The following is a 19,725-nucleotide window of genomic DNA, read 5'->3' as shown; positions in this document are numbered from 1 at the left end:
AACCAGAAACCTTGTAATCCTACAAACCATGATGGTCACTCGAAATAAAAATAAAGAGTGAAGGAAACCCTACACCAACTAATCCTACTAATCCTACTAACCATACTAACTCTACTAACCCTACTAACCCTAATGTGGATTTTTAATTAATTAAAAAATACCATTGATAGTAGAGAGAAAGCTAATTTTCCTAATCAGCGGTTTTAAAAATGTTTCAAACGAATGTGAACTCATAATAATATGACAACGTGTGTGTGTGGATTAAATCAGAAAGAACACGTCATATAATCATTAGATGAAGTAAATTAATCAGTTTGAGATGCGTTCAGGGCCTCACGTCACGTTGGAGTTTATAGAAACCAGAAACTTAAATCAGAACATCGACTCTTAAACTTCACAGAACAAATGTAGAACCAATGTGCAGATTGTGAGAAGAACCAAAAGTTTACTGTCAGAAGAAGAACATTTCAGAACATGGAGCCACAGAACATCACAAAACACCAGAATCACGTTACAGTCGCTGGCTTATAGACACAAGCCCCGCCCCCTCACATATACAAGCGACCCCCGCCCCCTCACCTTTCCAGATAGATAGATAGATAGAGCTAAACTATTTTAAAGGTATAATTTCAGTGAATCTAGAGTTCCGTTGTGGAACCAAACAGAACAGATTCAGAGGAGGATATCAGTTTAATCAGGATCTTTGGTGGACAGTAACTTTGGTTCTTCTTGTGTTTCAGCCCGTTGCCATGACGTTGTCGATCCAGTCCAGGAAGTTTCCGACCTTGGCGTAGACGCCGTACATGTTCTCATTGGCGCATCCCTTCCCCCAGCTGACCACGCCCGTCAGGAACCAGGTCTTCTTGTAGCGGGTCACCAGCGGGCCGCCGCTGTCGCCCTCGCAGGCATCCTGGCCGCCGCTCCGCTGCCCGGCGCAGAGCATGTTCCTGGTGATGTTGAGCTTGGTGTGGAGACGGCACTCCTGCAGAGGAACTCTTGGCAGAACCAGGCGCTGCAGGAACCGTGCCGCCGGGCCCAGCTGGGCCAGACGGCCCCAGCCCGACACAGTGGAGTGGCGGACGGTGGCCAGCGTCCGGCTAAAGGTGCTGTTCCGGGCGGGGAGGCAGATGGGAACCACGTGGCGACCCAGTTTGAATGGCCGGTGCAGCTTGAGCAGCGCCAGGTCGCTGTCAGAGCTGGAGTGGTTGTAGCCGTTCTGGACCAGAACCTTCAGAACCCGCCGCTGCTGCTCTGTCTTCTCATCCTCCTTCAGGTCGTGTTCACCTGCACAGGTAGGAACACAGGGAACATAGATCTGGTTAATTTAATCCATGTTTATTTACTTAATCCTGGTTTATTTTCTCAAAGTCTCAGGTCAACAGGTGAGTTTCAGGTCAACAGGTGAGTCTTACCTGCGGTGACATGGAAGATGGCGATAGGTTTGTGCCAAACACAGTGTGCTGCCGTTAGAATCCACTGATCTGATAGAACGATGGCTCCACAGGTGAACCTGTCGTGTTCCGTCAGCAGAGCCTGAACGGATCAATAATCAATCGATAAATTATCAACAATCAGTCAGTAATCAATAAATAATCAATCAATAGTCAAATGATCAACAATAAATGATCAACAATCAATCAATGGGGTTCTATAACAGACTCAGGTTCTTTAATGGACTCTGGCTCTTTAACAGACTCAGGTTCTTGAACAGACCTACCTGCCATGGACAGTGTCCTTTGGGGCAGATCTGTCCATTAACTACCCTGGGGGCGAAATGAACCAGAGGTTTTCCACAGACAACAGGATCTGATAGAAACATGAGAACCAAACAGATCAGAAGGTTTACAACTGTGGAACACGTTTTAATGCACAGTGTTTCTTTGAGGTCCTCAGATGGTTGCTATGGTGTTTAGGTTTGGTGCTATGGTGTTTGGGTGGTTCCTAGGGTGTCTAGGGTGGCTGCTATGGTGTCTACAGTGGTTGCTATGGATTCTAGCTGGTTGCTATGGATTCTAACTGGTTGCTATTTTGTCTGGATGGGTGTTATGGTGTCTGGGTAGTTGCTATGGTATCTAGGGTGGTTTGTATGGTGTCTAGGTGGTTTCGATGGTGTCTAGCTGGTTGCTATAATGTCTAGGTTTGTTTCTATGTATTCCAGCTGGTTGTTATGGGGTCTAAGGTGGTTGCTATGGTGAGCCTCTCACACCTTGCGGTCTACAGGTGCTGTTGTCCTGGTCCAGTCCGTATCCCGGAGCACAGAAGCAGAGGTGAGAACGATCCGGAAACTCTCTGCAGAAATGTTCACAGCCGCCGTTTCTATAGCGACAGCCATTGGAGGTCAGGCGGACTGGAAACACAAACAAGCTTCAGCTTCAGCGGTCGAATGTGGTTGTGGTGAGGGTTTGGTTGCCATGGCTCCTACCTTTGTCACAGTTGTATCCATGGAAACCAGGTGGACACTTGCAGATGTAGGTGCTGAGGTGGCGGGTGCAGGTGGCTCCGTTCTGACAGGGAGACGACAGGCAGCGATCTGCAGCTGGAACAGGAAGTAGAACATCAAACACCCGGACGTCCCTCGTCAGGGACTTATCAAACCAAACGTACCTGTGTAGGTTCTCCAGAAGTTCTCCTGAGCACAGAGAGAACACATGTTAGTGTACAAGTGGAGAACAAGTGGAGAACCGAGAGAGAACCCGGGTTGGGGTGAGTTTCCACTGACCAGCTGTTGGGGCAGAGCAAAGATCTCCTTGGCCTCCTCGTAGGAACATTTCTCCTCCATGCACTCACGCTCCAGGTTCCCCTGCCTCAGCTCCTCCAGCAGGAAGTTGGCCCGGCGGCTGCGACGCAAGAAGACGTCGGCCTCAGGTCTGTCCAGGAACACCTCACCTGTACCTGGAACAGGGCGGGGCTTAAACACCTGCACTCAGACTGATTCACATCAATGTTAGAGACCTTCTGATGGAACCCTGAACTCTAGAGGTTCCTGAAGATGTTTCACCTTCATTTCTAACTGGCTGCTGGGAGGTTCTAGATATTTATTCTAAGGTTCCACAGGAAGAACTGTGGTATAGCAACCCGGTCTCACAAGGATTCGTGAAACTGTCACGTAAATTAATCTATGGTTTCGTGCGCACCAACACGATTTTCTCATGTTTTTCGTGCTGCAAACAACGAAATTCAAACCAATGTATTTCAAGCGGAAGTTATTTCGTGCCACTCAGAACGTATTTCAAACAGATGTGCTACAACCGGAAAAACTACTGCAACGTCGGGTTTGATTTTATTTTCATATCTGAATCTTAATCACACCCAGCGGTGTAGTCTACGTGATACGCAGGTGTACGCCGTATACCCACTATAAATGTTCCAAATTTCTGTATACCCACTTAAAAATGTGCAAAGATACGTATACCCAGGGGTGTAAACACGCAGGTATACACCTTATACCCACTAGAAAAGGTCCTGAGTTTCCATATAACCACTTAAAAATGTGCAAACACATGTATCAGTATGTTTTATTGACATAACGTCCCCTTTTGAGTAAACTCTCTGAAAAAAAATATGCAAGGTCAGGGGGTGGTCTAGTAGGAGCGTGTCCGATTTGGTGTCACTAGACCCAAAAATGACCGAGCAGGAATGTTTTTTTACATGTTTGAAGGCCTCAGGCTTCTTCACTACTAGCAGGCCTCACTGCTGAATAAAACGGGTTCCCGTGGGGCTAGACCCTTGAAAACAGGTACAGTGCTTCATGTGACTGCTCTGAATAGTCCCACACAATATCAGACTTGAATTCCACTGGGAATGACTTTTATGATACTTGTTGCACAAAATGTCTCCTTCATTTGAAGTCTTCAGATTTACGGACCCTTGACCCCTTCAAAGGTGTTTTCACTGCAGACTTGATCCCAGAGCATTCAGCACACCCTGTTCTATGACTTTATGCACTTTGGTTGATGTTCTCACACTGTAAGGCACGCAGCAAGCAGTCACGTTACCCGTCATCAGGCCAATAGAAAATAATAGGGAGAAAAAAAGGTAAACATTTTACAATTTTCAGACCTTTATTGTGAGACCGTTACGTTTTGTTCTGTGGACAAACGTAGGTATTTCACATTTGGCTATGAGACTGGGTTGTCAAAGAAAATGTATGAAAGCAAAGGTCCAGAACATCATAATGTCTGAATTAGTGTGATATATGCTGATGTAACCTGGTAGTTACATTAGGGTCTGCATGGAATCAAAACTGACCGTCAAATAAATTCAGTACGGTTCAAAAACATTTAGACATTTATTAATAAATAACTTTTTATGTAACTGTATATCTTAAAATAAAGTGCAGAACTTTAAAAAAGTGGCTGAACAACCTGAACCAACTTCTACACATCTTTAACAATACATAAATCTCATAAATGTAAACATTTGAACACTTTCACATTGTTTTCTGTCTTCTATCCCTAATATCTCTGCTGCTTAATGGGAGAGCTGAGCTGCTGCTTGTCCTGCCAGTGTTTTCAATCATGGCCTGAATGGTGTCAGAGCTGTTCTCAGACATATTTAGAGGAGCTCATTGGTGAGTCTGGAACAATATTTGGTTTGGATTATGTTCATAGTTCAGAAAGCTGCCTTACAGCTGTTTGCTGAGCCAAACATGGTCAGCATGTGACCACAGGCTCTTTGATGGAAGAGCTACAGGAGATGATTCAGGAGAAATCCTACAGCTGATGTGGGAATGGAGGATCATATCTAGAGGAAGCCCTCATCCAACCAGCAGACGACCCACTGAGCTGGAGCAGGACAAGGCCTCAGTCTGCCCCACCTGGTGAAGGTGATGGAGGAGAGACAACTTCTTCCATCTGAGAGAATCTTCTCAGAAACACGGCAGATATTCACTGAAAGAAGAAATGGTATCAGCCCATCCAAGCTCAGCCATCTGATTTTTCTGAATGTCAGCCTGCTCTGAGGACATTTATACTGTTTGAATACTGAGTCTGGTTCTGGTTCTGTTCTGGTTCTGTGGGTTCATGTGCAGAGTTTTGTTCATTTGTTTTTTGTGCAAAAAAGTTTTATTGAAATATTAAACAAAAGCAAGAATACCTGTTTTTGTAACAGAGCAAATGTACAAAATGAGTCAATTATAAGGCTTCTCATAAAAACACTGAATGAAAAAGAGTTTGTCAAAACACAAATGATTCATATTTGCCAGGTTAGGCAAAAACATGAGGCTACAAAGAATAATAAATTAGGAGCCGTTTGGGAGCCGAAAGAACCGGCTTTTCTTTGGAAGCAGTGCCAAAAGCTCTCTGAAAAGAGCCGAACTTCCATCACTACTGTCCTCTCTGTCCCTCATCTCTCAGCTGCTTTTTGAAGGCAGAGCTGTGATGTGATTCAGTGATGTCATTGGCTGAGCAGCGTCACGTGGGATGCCTGAACTCGTACATAATTGGTCTGTGCGTTTCTGAGCCGATAGACCAATGATAAACACGGGAAAGCTGCACCCTGCACCGGTAAAATAGAAGCGACCTGTCAGATTTACACCCGTATAGACGGCGTCTGGGTCCGGATCCGGACCGCGGTCGGCCTTTAGTGAGCCCTGTTCTCAGCCAGACACCCCCCCCCCCCCCCCCCCCATCCAGCTTCACCGCTTCCTGACACAGAGAAGACAAATTTATGAACAGGAAAGTGAACGTTATATCAAAAAACATACTAATACATGTGTTTGCACATTTTTAAGTGGTTATATGGAAATTCAGGACCTTTTCTAGTGAGTATAAGGCGTATACCTGCGTGTTTACACCCCTGGGTATACGTATCTTTGTGCATTTTTAAGTGGGTATACGGAAATTTGGAACATTTATAGTGGGTATACGGCGTACACCTGCGTATCACGTAGACTACACCGCTGGGTGTGATTAAGATTCAGATATGAAAATAAAATCAAACCCGTCGCTGCAGTAGTTTTTCCGGTTGTAGCACATCTGTTTGAAATACGTTCTGAGTGGCACGAAATATCCTCCGCTTGAAATACATTGGTTTGAATTTCGTTGTGAGCAACACGAAAAACATGAGAAAATCGTGTTGGTGCACGAAACCATAGATTAATTTACGTGACAGTTTCACGAATCCTTGTGAGACCGGGTTGGGTCTAAGAACCTGTGTTCACCACCAGGCAAGTTCTCACTGGTGGAAGCCGAGGTACCAAGAACGTTTCTGGGATCAGTTCCATCATCAGCCCTAATCTGTTCTCCACCCTGAAGAGGTTCTGCAAGGAGGGTTCCTGAAAGAGGTTCTCCAGTTATGGTTCCTGAAAAAGGTTCTACAAGGATGGTTCCTGAAAGGGGTTCTATAATGATGGTTCCTGAAGGAGGTTCTACAACAACAGCTCCTGAAAGAGGTTCTATAGGGCAGGTTTCTGTGATCAGAACACATAGTCACCACCTATTGTGCACTTGTAGAGCCGTTCTAACGTTCCTCAGCAGTCAGTTTTAGAACCAGCCTCACCTGGAGATTTGTGAGGTCAGTCATGTGATCTGAGAACGACAACCTGATGGAGAACATGTTGAAGAACCAGAATGTGAGGTTCTGACTACCGGGAACCTCTGAGGATAACCTGACCTGAACCTACGGCTGGTTATACGCTGACGTTCTGCTGAGAACTATGGATGGTGAAAACAGAAGAAGCAGGACTGACCTCCAGGAGTCCCGGTGCATTCTGGGATGAAAACCTCAATGAGCAGTAAGAAGACAAGACGCTTCAGTCCTCTGCTGACCGACGCCATGTTTGTTCTGATCAAAGGTCGGAGAGCGGAGCAAACACGGAGCTGCTGTCAGCCTGGAACATGCTTAGTACACGCTTTACTTTGAAAACATGCTTTACTTTGTAAACACATTAACTTTATAAACATGTTTAAGTTTATGAACACACTTTACTTTGTAAACACATTAACTTTATAAACACGCTTAGTACACGCTTTACTTTATAAACACATTAACTTTATAAACATGCTCAGTACATGCTTTACTTCTTAAACACGCTTAAGTTTATAAACATGTGTAGTACATGCTTTATTTTAAAAACACGCTTTACTTTATAAACACATTGAACTTTATAAACACGCTTAGTACACGCTTTACTTTATAAACATGCTTTGCTTTATAAACACATTAACTTTATAAACACGCTTAGTACACGCTTTACTTTATAAACACATTAACTTTATAAACATGCTTAGTACATGCTTTACTTCTTAAACACGCTTAAGTTTATAAACACGTGTAGTACATGCTTTATTTTAAAAACACGCTTTACTTTATAAACACATTGAACTTTATAAACACGCTTAGTACACGCTTTACTTTATAAACATGCTTTGCTTTATAAACACATTGAACTTGATAAACATGTTTAACTTTGTAAACACACTTAACTTTAAACACGCTTAGTACAAGTTTTACTTTATAAACATGCTTTGCTTTATACACACGCTTAGTACACGCTTTAGTTTATAATCATGCTGAGTACACACTTAACCTTATAAACACGCGTTACTTTGTAAACACGCTTAGTACATGCTTTACTTTAGAAGCATGATTGTTACATGTTTAACTTTAAAAACATGCTTAGTACACGTTTAACTTTAAAAACTGTTTATTACACGTTTCTGAGCTGTCAGCAAACATCTTATGAACTCATTAACTCTTACAGCGTCTATAATCATTATTGTTATCTTTAATAATAATGATTGTAGATAATAATAATAATTACGATCTATTATCATTATTATCCTTTACCACTATTTTTATTATGATTAATATTATCGTCTGGCCTGGGAACGCCTCGGGATCCCCCAAGAAGAGCTGGAAAGCGTTGCTGGGGGGGGGACGTCTGGAACAACCCGGCCCCGGATAAGCGGAAGAAAATGGATGGATGGATGGAATATTATCATTACTATCCATTATTACTATTATTGTTATCATTATTATCTATTATTATGATTATTATTGTTGCTATTATTATTATTATTAGCTATTTCCACTCCTAAAGTCACTGCCACCTGATGTCTACCAAACGATTTCCAGTAAAACCTGAGAGTTTCTGATTAATTAAAAACCAAAACCTGTCCCAAACGTACATGCGAGTAATGACTTTAACGGGTTAGCCCTGAAAAAACACTCAGAGAATCCATCCACTTTATGTTTTTATTGTTCTTTAAAGGCTGCTCGTGCTTCAAACAGGTCAAATAAAGGCACAATAATAAATATGTATAATTTATTCTTGTTTAATAGTTCATATGACGTCATCAATAACCATCAAACAGAGACGTGGAATCAAAGCTGAGGGATTGTAAACAGTTGTAGTTCCCCTCCGGTTCTCCAGGGGGCGACACTGCCTCACTGCAGCTGCTTCAGGAGGTCAGGGATGAAGTCCTGTCCATCTTTCAGCTCCTCCTTCCACTGCTGAGGAACAGATTCAGGCCCGGAGGCCCCGAGAAGAGCTCCGAGAGCCGCCCCCCGGTTACAGTTCTCCCCTGGAGAAAACACACAAAGTACTGCAGTAGAAGTACTACTAACTCCAGCCCCCCGGTTACAGTTCTCCCCTGGAGAAAACACACAAAGTACTGCAGTAGAAGTACTACTAACTCCAGCCCCCCGGTTACAGTTCTCCCCTGGAGAAAACACACAAAGTACTGCAGTAAAAGTACTACTAACAGTAGAGGTTACAGTACTACCAACAGTACAGTTACAGTAGAAGAGCAACAGAACGAACCTCCACAGTTGGTGTTGGTCAGAATTCCTCCTCTGAGGTCATCGTGGAACTCATGGGCCAAATAGAACAAACTGGACAGAGCTCCTGTTAGAACATTAAAAAACAGAACATAAAAATAAATCAATAATCTGTTAGAAGATTAAAATAAATCAATAAACAGGACAGAACTGTTAGAACATTAATTATTCTAGTCCTCAGATCATCAGTAAAAAAGTATCTGAACTTTTGTTTTTGGTTCCTGAAGATGTTTCATCTTCATCCAAGAGTCTTCTTCAGTTACACAGTTACAGGTGTTCTACAGATGTTCTACAGATGTTCTACAGGTTACAGGTGTTCTACAGATGTTCTACAGGTGTTCTACAGATGTTCTACAGATGTTCTACAGGTTACAGGTGTTCTACAGATGTTCTACAGGTGTTCTACAGATGTTCTACAGATGTTCTACAGGTTACAGGTGTTCTACAGATGTTCTACAGGTGTTCTACAGATGTTCTACAGATGTTCTACACGTTACATGTGTTCTACAGATGTTCTACAGGTGTTCTACAGGTTACAGGTGTTCTACAAATGTTCTACAGGTTACAGGTGTTCTACAGGTGTTCTACAGATGTTCTACAGGTTACAGGTGTTCTACAGGTGTTCTACAGATGTTCTACAGATGTTCTATAGGTGTTCTACAGGTTACAGGTGTTCTACAGGTGTTCTACAGATGTTCTACAGGTTACAGGTGTTCTACAGATGTTCTACAGGTGTTCTACAGGTGTTCTACAGGTTACAGGTGTTCTACAGATGTTCTACAGGTGTTCTACAGGTTACAGGTGTTCTACAGGTGTTCTACAGATGTTCTACAGGTTACAGGTGTTCTACAGATGTTCTACAGATGTTCTACAGGTGTTCTACAGGTTACAGGTGTTCTACAGATGTTCTACAGGTGTTCTACAGGTTACAGGTGTTCGACAGATGTTCTACAGATGTTCTACAGGTTACAGGTGTTCTACAGATGTTCTACAGGTGTTCTACAGGTTACAGGTGTTCTACAGATGTTCTACAGATGTTCTACAGGTTACAGGTGTTCTACAGATGTTCTACAGATGTTCTTCAGGTTACAGGTGTTCTACAGATGTTCTACAGATGTTTTACAGGTTACAGGTGTTCTACAGGTGTTCTACAGATGTTCTACAGGTTACAGATGTTCTACAGATGTTCTACAGGTTACAGGTGTTCTACAGATGTTCTACAGATGTTCTACAGGTTACAGGTGTTCTACAGATGTTCTACAGGTGTTCTACAGGTTACAGGTGTTCTACAGATGTTCTACAGATGTTCTACAGGTTACAGGTGTTCTACAGATGTTCTACAGGTGTTCTACAGATGTTCTACAGATGTTCTACAGGTTACAGGTGTTCTACAGATGTTCTACAGGTGTTCTACAGATGTTCTACAGGTTACAGGTGTTCTACAGATGTTCTACAGGTGTTCTACAGATGTTCTACAGATGTTCTACAGGTTACAGGTGTTCTACAGATGTTCTACAGGTGTTCTACAGATGTTCTACAGGTTACAGGTGTTCTACAGATGTTCTACAGGTGTTCTACAGATGTTCTACAGATGTTCTACAGGTTACAGGTGTTCTACAGATGTTCTACAGGTGTTCTACAGATGTTCTACAGATGTTCTACAGGTTACAGGTGTTCTACAGATGTTCTACAGGTGTTCTACAGGTTACAGGTGTTCTACAAATGTTCTACAGGTTACAGGTGTTCTACATGTGTTCTACAGATGTTCTACAGGTGTTCTACAGGTTACAGGTGTTCTACAAATGTTCTACAGGTTACAGGTGTTCTACAGGTGTTCTACAGATGTTCTACAGGTTACAGGTGTTCTACAGGTGTTCTACAGATGTTCTACAGATGTTCTACAGGTGTTCTACAGGTTACAGGTGTTCTACAGGTGTTCTACAGATGTTCTACAGGTTACAGGTGTTCTACAGATGTTCTACAGGTGTTCTACAGGTTACAGGTGTTCTACAGGTGTTCTACAGGTGTTCTACAGGTTACAGGTGTTCTACAGATGTTCTACAGGTGTTCTACAGATGTTCTACAGGTTACAGGTGTTCTACAGATGTTCTACAGATGTTCTACAGGTTACAGGTGTTCTACAGATGTTCTACAGATGTTCTACAGGTTACAGATGTTCTACAGATGTTCTACAGGTTACAGGTGTTCTACAGATGTTCTACAGGTGTTCTACAGGTTACAGGTGTTCTACAGATGTTCTACAGATGTTCTACAGGTTACAGGTGTTCTACAGATGTTCTACAGATGTTCTACAGGTTACAGGTGTTCTACAGGTGTTCTACAGATGTTCTACAGGTTACAGATGTTCTACAGATGTTCTACAGGTTACAGGTGTTCTACAGATGTTCTACAGGTGTTCTACAGGTTACAGGTGTTCTACAGATGTTCTACAGATGTTCTACAGGTTACAGGTGTTCTACAGATGTTCTACAGATGTTCTACAGGTTACAGGTGTTCTACAGGTGTTCTACAGATGTTCTACAGGTTACAGATGTTCTACAGATGTTCTACAGGTTACAGGTGTTCTACAGATGTTCTACAGATGTTCTACAGGTGTTCTACAGGTGTTCTACAGGTTACAGGTGTTCTACAGATGTTCTACAGGTGTTCTACAGATGTTCTACAGGTTACAGGTGTTCTACAGATGTTCTACAGATGTTTTACAGGTTACAGGTGTTCTACAGGTGTTCTACAGATGTTCTACAGGTTACAGGTGTTCTACAGGTGTTTTACAGATGTTCTACAGGTTACAGATGTTCTACAGATGTTTTACAGGTTACAGGTGTTCTACAGATGTTCTACAGGTTACAGGTGTTCTACAGATGTTCTACAGATGTTCTACAGGTTACAGGTGTTCTACAGATGTTCTACAGATGTTCTACAGGTTACAGATGTTCTACAGATGTTCTACAGGTTACAGGTGTTCTACAGATGTTCTATAGGTGTTCTACAGGTAATATGATGGACTATGATGGTTTGTGCTGAAGGTAAACATCTCAGAGTCTTTCAGTCAGAACTAAACAAGCTTCCTGAATGAAGGTGGAACATCTTGTAGAACTAGAACCAGAGGTCCAGCTGGTGCTGTCGTTCTGGTGGATCTACAGAAGGTTTCTCCAGACCTTTAGTGTAGCAGGCGAGACCGAGGTGGTTCACGGCGTCTTGATGGACCTTCATCCTGTCCTCAGAGGAACCGGGGAACCTCCAACACAAACAGCAACAGTTACTAACACGTCCTGGTTCTAGACTCAGAACCTTCACCTGTGGACGTCTCACCTGGCCGCCTTCCTCATGAAGCTCTGGCAGGTGTCCCAGGTGTCCAGTGCCTTCAGAGCGCGCTCGGCCTGCTGGCGGACGCTGGCTCCGCCCACCACGGCGTACAGCGCCCGGCTGTAAATGGACACGTAATCAGGAACCCTGGGGTGAGGATGGGTGAGCTTCACGAAGTCCACTGCCGCCGACACCTGCAACAGGTGAGTTACAGGTCAGTCAGGTGAGTTCAGAGGTCAGAGTGGTGAGGTCAGAGGTCACACAGGTGTTTCAGGAAGTTTCAGGATGATGAGTCACTCACAGCTCGCTCCTCATTGGCTGAAGTCGACAGCAGGACGAAGGGGAGGATCATGGGAAGGCAGCCGATGGCGTCCAGCTGACTGTCAGGGAATGAAGAGCTCAGCTTCAACCGCGAACGTTCCTCTGCGAACATCAAGATCTGCGATAACAGAACGTTAGAACACCGTTTCTATAAAAACACCAGGATCTAAGATAGCATAACGTTAGAACACCATTTCTATAAAAACACCTGGATCTAAGATAGCATAACGTTAGAACACCGTTTCTATAAAAACACCTGGATCTAAGATAGCATAACGTGAGAACACCATTTCTATAAAAACACCAGGATCTAAGATAATAGAACGTTAGAACACCGTTTCTATAAAAACATCAGGATCTAAGATAACAGAACGTTAGAACACCGTTTCTGTAAAAACACCAGGATCTAAGATAACAGAACGTTAGAACACCGTTTCTATAAAAACACCAGGATCTAAGATAGCATAACGTTAGAACACCATTTCTATAAAAACACCTGGATCTAAGATAATAGAACGTTAGAACAACGTTCCTCTGCAAACATCAAGATCTGAGATAACAGAACGTTAGAACACCGTTTCTATAAAAACACCTGGATCTAAGATAGCATAACGTTAGAACACCGTTTCTATAAAAACACCTGGATCTAAGATAGCATAACGTTAGAACACCATTTCTATAAAAACACCAGGATCTAAGATAATAGAACGTTAGAACACCGTTTCTATAAAAACATCAGGATCTAAGATAACAGAACGTTAGAACACCGTTTCTGTAAAAACACCAGGATCTAAGATAACAGAACGTTAGAACACCGTTTCTGTAAAAACACCAGGATCTGACATAGCAGAACGTTACATCAACGTTTCTATGAAACGTTAGAACGTTATGCGGAACGTTACGGCAATGTTTCTATGAGGAACGTTACATCAGTGTTTCTTTAAGAACATTCCCTGAGCATTTCCATGACAACATTAGAGCAACGTGTCCCTGAGAACGTTCCCTCTATGTTTGTATAAGAACATTACTGAAACATTTCTCTGAGAAAACTACAGCAACATTTCTCTGAGAACGTTGCAACAACGTTTCTCTGAAAACGTTTTATCAGCGTTTCTCTGAGAACGTTTTATCAGCGTTTCCCTGAGAACGTTTTATCAGCGTTTCTCTGTGAACGTTTTATCAGCGTTTCTCTGAGAACGTTTTATCAGCGTTTCCCTGAGAACGTTTTATCAGCGTTTCCCTGAGAACGTTTTATCAGCGTTTCCCTGAGAACGTTTTATCAGCGTTTCCCTGAGAACGTTTTATCAGCGTTTCCCTGAGAACGTTTTATCAGCGTTTCCCTGAGAACGTTTTATCAGCGTTTCTCTGAGAACGTTTTATCAGCGTTTCCCTGAGAACGTTTTATCAGCGTTTCCCTGAGAACGTTTTATCAGCGTTTCTCTGAGAACGTTTTATCAGCGTTTCTCTGAGAACCTTTTATCAGCGTTTCTCTGAGAACGTTTTATCAGCGTTTCTCTGAGAACCTTTTATCAGCGTTTCCCTGAGAACGTTTTATCAGCGTTTCTCTGAGAACGCTCCATCAGCGTTTCCCTGAGAACGTTTTATCAGCGTTTCTCTGAGAACGTTTTATCAGCGTTTCCCTGAGAACGTTTTATCAGCATTTCTCTGAGAACCTTTTATCAGCGTTTCTCTGAGAACGCTCCATCAGCGTTTCCCTGAGAACGTTTTATCAGCGTTTCTCTGAGAACCTTTTATCAGCGTTTCCCTGAGAACCTTTTATCAGCGTTTCTCTGAGAACCTTTTATCAGCGTTTCCCTGAGAACGTTTTATCAGCGTTTCTCTGAGAAACTTTTCTCAGCGTTTCACTGAGAACGTTTTATCAGCGCTTCTCTGAGAACGTTTTATCAGCGTTTCCCTGAGAACGTTTTATCAGCGTATCTCTGAGAACCTTTTATCAGCGTTTCCCTGAGAACGTTTTATCAGCGTTTCTCTGAGAACCTTTTATCAGCGTTTCCCTGAGAACGTTTTATCAGCGTTTCCCTGAGAACGTTTTATCAGCGTTTCCCTGAGAACCTTTTATCAGCGTTTCTCTGAGAACCTTTTATCAGCGTTTCCCTGAGAACGTTTTATCAGCGTTTCTCTGAGAAACTTTTATCAGCGTTTCACTGAGAACGTTTTATCAGCGCTTCTCTGAGAACGTTTTATCAGCGTTTCCCTGAGAACGTTTTATCAGCGTATCTCTGAGAACGTTTTATCAGCGTTTCCCTGAGAACGTTTTATCAGCGTATCTCTGAGAACCTTTTATCAGCGTTTCCCTGAGAACGTTTTATCAGCGTTTCCCTGAGAACGTTTTATCAGCGTTTCCCTGAGAACCTTTTATCAGCGTTTCTCTGAGAACCTTTTATCAGCGTTTCTCTGAGAACCTTTTATCAGCGTTTCTCTGAGAACCTTTTATCAGCGTTTCTCTGAGAACGTTTTATCAGCGTTTCTCTGAGAACCTTTTATGAGCGCTTCACTGAGAACGTTTTATCAGCGTTTCTCTGAGAACATTTTATCAGCGTTTCCCTGAGAACGTTTTATCAGCGTTTCTCTGAGAACGTTTTATCAGCGTTTCTCTGAGAACCTTTTCTCAGCGTTTCCTTGAGAACGTTTTATCAGCGTTTCTCTGAGAACGTTTTATCAGCATTTCTCTGAGAACCTTTTATCAGCGTTTCACTGGGAACGTTTCATCAGCGCTTCTCTGAGAACGTTTTATCAGCGTTTCCCTGAGAAAGTTTTATCAGCGTATCTCTGAGAACGTTTTATCAGCGTTTCCCTGAGAACGTTTTATCAGCGTTTCCCTGAGAACCTTTTATCAGCGTTTCTTTGAGAACCTTTTATCAGCGTTTCTCTGAGAACGCTCCGTCAGCGTTTCTCTGAGAATGTTCCCTTAGTGTTTCTCTGAGAACCTTTTATCAGCATTTCTCTGAGAACGTTTTATCAGCGTTTCTCTGAGAACCTTTTCTCAGCGTTTCTCTGAGAACCTTTTCTCAGCGTTTCTCTGAGAACCTTTTCTCAGCGTTTCCTTGAGAACGTTTTATCAGCGTTTCTCTGAGAACGTTTTATCAGCGTTTCTCTGAGAACCTTTTATCAGCGTTTCACTGAGAACGTTTTATCAGCGTTTCCCTGAGAACGTTTTATCAGCGTATCTCTGAGAACCTTTTATCAGCGTTTCCCTGAGAACGTTTTATCAGCGTTTCCCTGAGAACGTTTTATCAGCGTTTCTTTGAGAACCTTTTATCAGCGTTTCTCTGAGAACGCTCCATCAGCGTTTCTCTGAGAATGTTCCCTTAGTGTTTCTCTGAGAACCTTTTATCAGCATTTCTCTGAGAACGTTTTATCAGCGTTTCTCTGAGAACCTTTTATGAGCGTTTCACTGAGAACGTTTTATCAGCGTTTCTCTGAGAACGTTTTATCAGCGTTTCTCTGAGAACGTTTTATCAGCGTTTCTCTGAGAACCTTTTCTCAGCGTTTCTCTGAGAACCTTTTCTCAGCGTTTCTCTGAGAACCTTTTCTCAGCGTTTCCTTGAGAACGTTTTATCAGCGTTTCTCTGAGAACGTTTTATCAGCGTTTCTCTGAGAACCTTTTATCAGCGTTTCACTGAGAACGTTTTATCAGCGTTTCCCTGAGAACGTTTTATCAGCGTATCTCTGAGAACCTTTTATCAGCGTTTCCCTGAGAACGTTTTATCAGCGTTTCCCTGAGAACGTTTTATCAGCGTTTCTTTGAGAACCTTTTATCAGCATTTCTCTGAGAACGCTCCGTCAGCGTTTCTCTGAGAATGTTCCCTTAGTGTTTCTCTGAGAACGTTCAGTGGTGGTTCTCACATCGCTCGGTTCCGTCGGCCGGTCCTCCTGCCAGTCGGAGAAGAACGCCCGGTGGAAGGACTCGGCGTATGAGTCGTTGTGCGATCCGGGCGAGGTCAGGAAGTGGACGTAGTCGGCCAACACGGCGCCTCGAGGCTCCGGACGGGAAACATCAGAGAACTTTCCAGAGACCAGAGTCCGAGCAGCTCTGAGAGAACACAGAACATTCAGGGTGTTCTCACCAGCCTGGAGACCTGCAACACAACAAGGACACACGCAGACACGCAATCACTGCTGCACACGCACACAAAACCACACAATCTACAGTTGCGTTGTCTAGTGTAGTATAGTGTAGTGTTGTGTAGCATTGTTTAGAGTTGTGTAGCGTTGTGCACCTTGGTGGTAGTGCACGGAGCCTCTGGAGGACTTCCATAAATCCAGTTTGTCATGGAGGATGATGTTTCCGACCACATCAGGACGTTTGGAGCCAGATGACCAGGCAGAGCGACCGCTGCCAGCTGCAGCACAACAACACAACAGCACATGAGGCCCGTCCAGTAATTGATGACATCATCAGCAGGTGACTGTAGTCCGTACCGGTGTTGGACAGGGTGAGGATGCTGGATGGGTGTCTGTCTCTGGGGGAGCTGAAGCCTGAGATCCAGCCTCCAAAGTCTCTGCGGATGTCCTGGACATCATAGTACCAGTGGACCGGCATGGACATGGAGTCGGCCGCACACATGGCCCACAAGGCCTCGCCCACCGACCGCCTCATCTGGACTCACCTGGATCTACCTGGATCTACCTGGATCTACGTGTAGCACAGAGACATGGGTTAGTGAGGAGCTAGCATCTACAGGCTAGGAGTGAGCATCTACAGGCTAGGAGCTAGCATCTGTACAAATGAACCGAGGCATCGAGGCGTGTCTCGAGTAAAAGTGGGCGTGTCAGATGAAGCTTCGCTTCGAGGCTTGGGTCGCTTCTGAAAAAGTCACGAGACCGATGACAAACGAGGCCTCGGTTTGTGCAGATCACGTGATTGGTTCGTTCAACGTATCGCTGTCCCATAAAAACGTTTCAGATCTCGAGCTCCACTGTGGGTGTTGTTGGCGTTTGTGGAGAGAGGAGTGAGAGCGAGTTGTAGTTAGTATTATTCAGTAAGTATTATTAGTTAGTATTATTCGGTGTGAAATAGCAGTAGCTGGAGGAGTAGGAGAAGTGTAGGAAGAGCAGCAGTTTAGATTATTTCCCAACTGCAGTGCTTTGATGTGAGATATTAGATATATTTTTCTTTTACATTGGTTTATGGGTTGTGTAAAATTATGGGTGTTTGTGTGTCAGTTTTACCATTTGTAAATGTAACTTCTGTATTTGGTGTCTGCACCTTCTGTCACCTTCTTCAGTCACATGGGAACTAGACACTGACGTGTATGTAAAGAAGCCACTGGGAGCCACAGTTCTACAGCAGGGCCTACAAAGCATGTGTTAGTTTCTGTGTTACCTGTTCTGAAAGACAACATGTGTAAGTGAAATATGTACAAAAGTTTTATTATTAATAAAATGAGCTGTAAACTATACACTGGTGTTGGGTAATGATTGATTCATGTGATGGTGCATATATAAATATATTTATATTTATATTGTGGTGACAGTGATTTTACAAGAAAACACTGTAAGAACATTCACATTCCTGCCAGTTCCATGTTTGTTGGTTGTATCACAAATACTCTCTCACAGATGGAGCAAGGAAGAAAGAGGAAGTCCTCACCCGTGTGGGAGCATTTTGAGTTGACTACTCATAATAAGGTTTTTATGTGTGAAAACTCATAATATATTGGATACCTGCCATATATTGAACTATCAGTCCTAATATGTATGATTTTATTAAAGGTGAGGTGTTCCAAGGAGCTGGAGAAATATTGTCCAAAAAAAAGAAACCACCTAAATCCCAGCTCTGTGGAAAAATTCTCTTATTTTTGAATAATATCAAATAAAATGCTGTCCCTGCTTTTGTTTTTCACTGGTACCACAAGCACAGTCACAAAGCAAAAAGTAGCACAAGCACATTTTATTTATGTCGCCCTCATTACAATTAAAAGTATCTAAACACTTTACAGAAATCCAGAACCTGACCTCAATCAAGCAGTCAAACTACAGATCTCAGATCTCTCCCCATTTGTTTCCACTTTCCTCTCTCTCTCTGCTGTCAGGAAAAACAGACACTATATTAAGTATATTACATGTTTATTGGCATTATCATTTAAACACAATTCAAAGCTTCACATAGCAAAGCCAGTGTGTCATTATAGGCACTCTGCCTGTTGTACTGTATTTGTCCACTTGATGGCGCAGTAGAGCAAAAGAAGCACCATGAAGCTTTGACCCATGAGTGAACCAACTGGATGGAAAGCCTCAGTGCTTCATGAAGCTTCATCTCGCCATCACTAGAAATTACCATCTAGAGGCCAAAAACTAGCTTGCAGAGGCAAGAAACTAGCCTCTAGAGGCTAGAAACTAGCATACAGAGACTAAGAACTAGCATGTAGAGGCTAATAACTAGCATTGTGAGATAAGGAACGAGCATTCCTACACCAGTAACTGCTCACTGGCATCTCTAGGCTAACAACTAGCATTAATAAGGGAATTTTTGGTGATTCTGGGTAACAACCTACTTTATTTTATTTTAGCTTTGTTATTTATGGTAACTCTGAATTTCTATCAATATATATTTCTATCAATAAATAAAAACAGTTTGTCAGGTTGAATGAAAGTGTCTTGCAGCAGCTAAATGACCTGAAATAGAAAAACAGCAAGTTACACGTCCTGTTAATCGATAAATACATGATTAATAAATAAATACAGTATGTTAAATATTAATGAATAAATACAGTAAATATTATTGAATAAATACAGCAAGTTACACGTCCTGTTAATCGATAAATACAGTAAGTTAAATATTAAAAACTAAATAAATACCGTAAGTATTAGTGAATGAATGAATAAATAATTATTAATAAATAAAAATAAATACAGTAAGTTAAATATTAATGAATAAATACAGCATATTAAAAACTAATGAATAAATACAGCAAATATGAAAAAATAAATACAGCAAGTTACACACCTTGTTAATAGATAAATATACAATATTAATAAATAAATAGAGCAAATTAAATATTAATACATAAATACAGTTAGTTATACATCCTGTTAAATAAATACAGCAAGTTATGTGTTAATAAATAAATACAATAAGTTAAATATAAAATAAATACAGTCAGTCAAATATTAATTAATTAATGCAGTCAGTTAATTATAAATAACTAACTAAATAAATACAGTGATTTAAATGTTAATAATTAAATAAATAAATACAGTAAGTCCAATATAAATGAGTAAATAAATAAGTAATAAGTTAGTAAACAAACAAATAAATAAATTAATTAATTA

General features: G+C 42.0%; 3 protein-coding genes across 18 annotated transcripts; 1 reads left to right on the top strand and 2 right to left on the bottom strand.

The window, feature by feature from the left end:
• Positions 1-421: 421 nt before the first annotated feature.
• f7l (coagulation factor VII, like) lies at positions 422-6,849 on the bottom strand. The gene is made up of 8 exons (XM_022220648.2): positions 6,689-6,849; positions 2,720-2,892; positions 2,605-2,629; positions 2,423-2,536; positions 2,207-2,347; positions 1,718-1,806; positions 1,413-1,533; positions 422-1,284 (listed from the first exon to the last, which is right to left on the bottom strand). Exons 1-8 carry the CDS (start codon positions 6,774-6,776, stop codon positions 737-739), a joined length of 1,299 nt encoding a protein of 432 aa, XP_022076340.2. The 5' UTR covers positions 6,777-6,849; the 3' UTR covers positions 422-736.
• A 1,333-nt stretch (positions 6,850-8,182) lies between these two features.
• On the bottom strand, positions 8,183-14,826 carry LOC110970374 (uncharacterized). 14 transcript variants are annotated; one of them, XM_051943257.1, is made up of 7 exons: positions 14,678-14,826; positions 12,734-13,902; positions 12,410-12,685; positions 12,115-12,302; positions 11,961-12,040; positions 8,765-8,848; positions 8,183-8,594 (listed from the first exon to the last, which is right to left on the bottom strand). In XM_051943257.1, the coding sequence occupies exons 3-7, from the start codon at positions 12,539-12,541 to the stop codon at positions 8,389-8,391; spliced, it is 690 nt and encodes a 229-aa protein (XP_051799217.1). In that variant the 5' UTR covers positions 12,542-12,685; positions 12,734-13,902; positions 14,678-14,826; the 3' UTR covers positions 8,183-8,388. The 14 variants fall into 14 exon arrangements, with proteins under 14 accessions (XP_051799217.1, XP_051799216.1, XP_051799215.1 ...); XM_051943256.1 differs by lacking the exon at positions 14,678-14,826 and adding an exon at positions 14,503-14,576; XM_051943255.1 differs by lacking the exon at positions 14,678-14,826 and adding an exon at positions 14,403-14,499 and having other exon boundaries at positions 12,734-13,952.
• On the top strand, positions 8,855-11,954 carry LOC110970375 (uncharacterized). 3 transcript variants are annotated; one of them, XM_051943192.1, is made up of 10 exons: positions 8,855-9,218; positions 9,321-9,382; positions 9,434-9,666; positions 9,725-9,833; positions 9,874-9,982; positions 10,023-10,485; positions 10,544-10,805; positions 10,897-11,005; positions 11,457-11,554; positions 11,733-11,954. In XM_051943192.1, the coding sequence occupies exons 1-10, from the start codon at positions 9,009-9,011 to the stop codon at positions 11,824-11,826; spliced, it is 1,749 nt and encodes a 582-aa protein (XP_051799152.1). In that variant the 5' UTR covers positions 8,855-9,008; the 3' UTR covers positions 11,827-11,954. The 3 variants fall into 3 exon arrangements, 1 of the variants encoding a protein (XP_051799152.1); XR_007939419.1 differs by lacking the exons at positions 8,855-9,218; positions 9,321-9,382; positions 9,434-9,666; ... (1 more) ...; positions 9,874-9,982; positions 10,023-10,485 and having other exon boundaries at positions 10,533-10,572; positions 10,613-10,652; positions 10,984-11,361; positions 11,395-11,740; XR_007939418.1 differs by lacking the exons at positions 8,855-9,218; positions 9,321-9,382; positions 9,434-9,666; ... (1 more) ...; positions 9,874-9,982; positions 10,023-10,485 and having other exon boundaries at positions 10,539-10,652; positions 10,984-11,361; positions 11,395-11,740.
• Positions 14,827-19,725: the final 4,899 nt, after the last annotated feature.

This window comes from Acanthochromis polyacanthus, chromosome 22, assembly GCF_021347895.1.
Source record: "Acanthochromis polyacanthus isolate Apoly-LR-REF ecotype Palm Island chromosome 22, KAUST_Apoly_ChrSc, whole genome shotgun sequence".
NCBI classification, from domain to species: Eukaryota; Metazoa; Chordata; class Actinopteri; family Pomacentridae; genus Acanthochromis; species Acanthochromis polyacanthus.
Note: the sequence above shows the minus strand (reverse complement) of the source record. Positions and strands in the feature narration are given on the sequence as shown.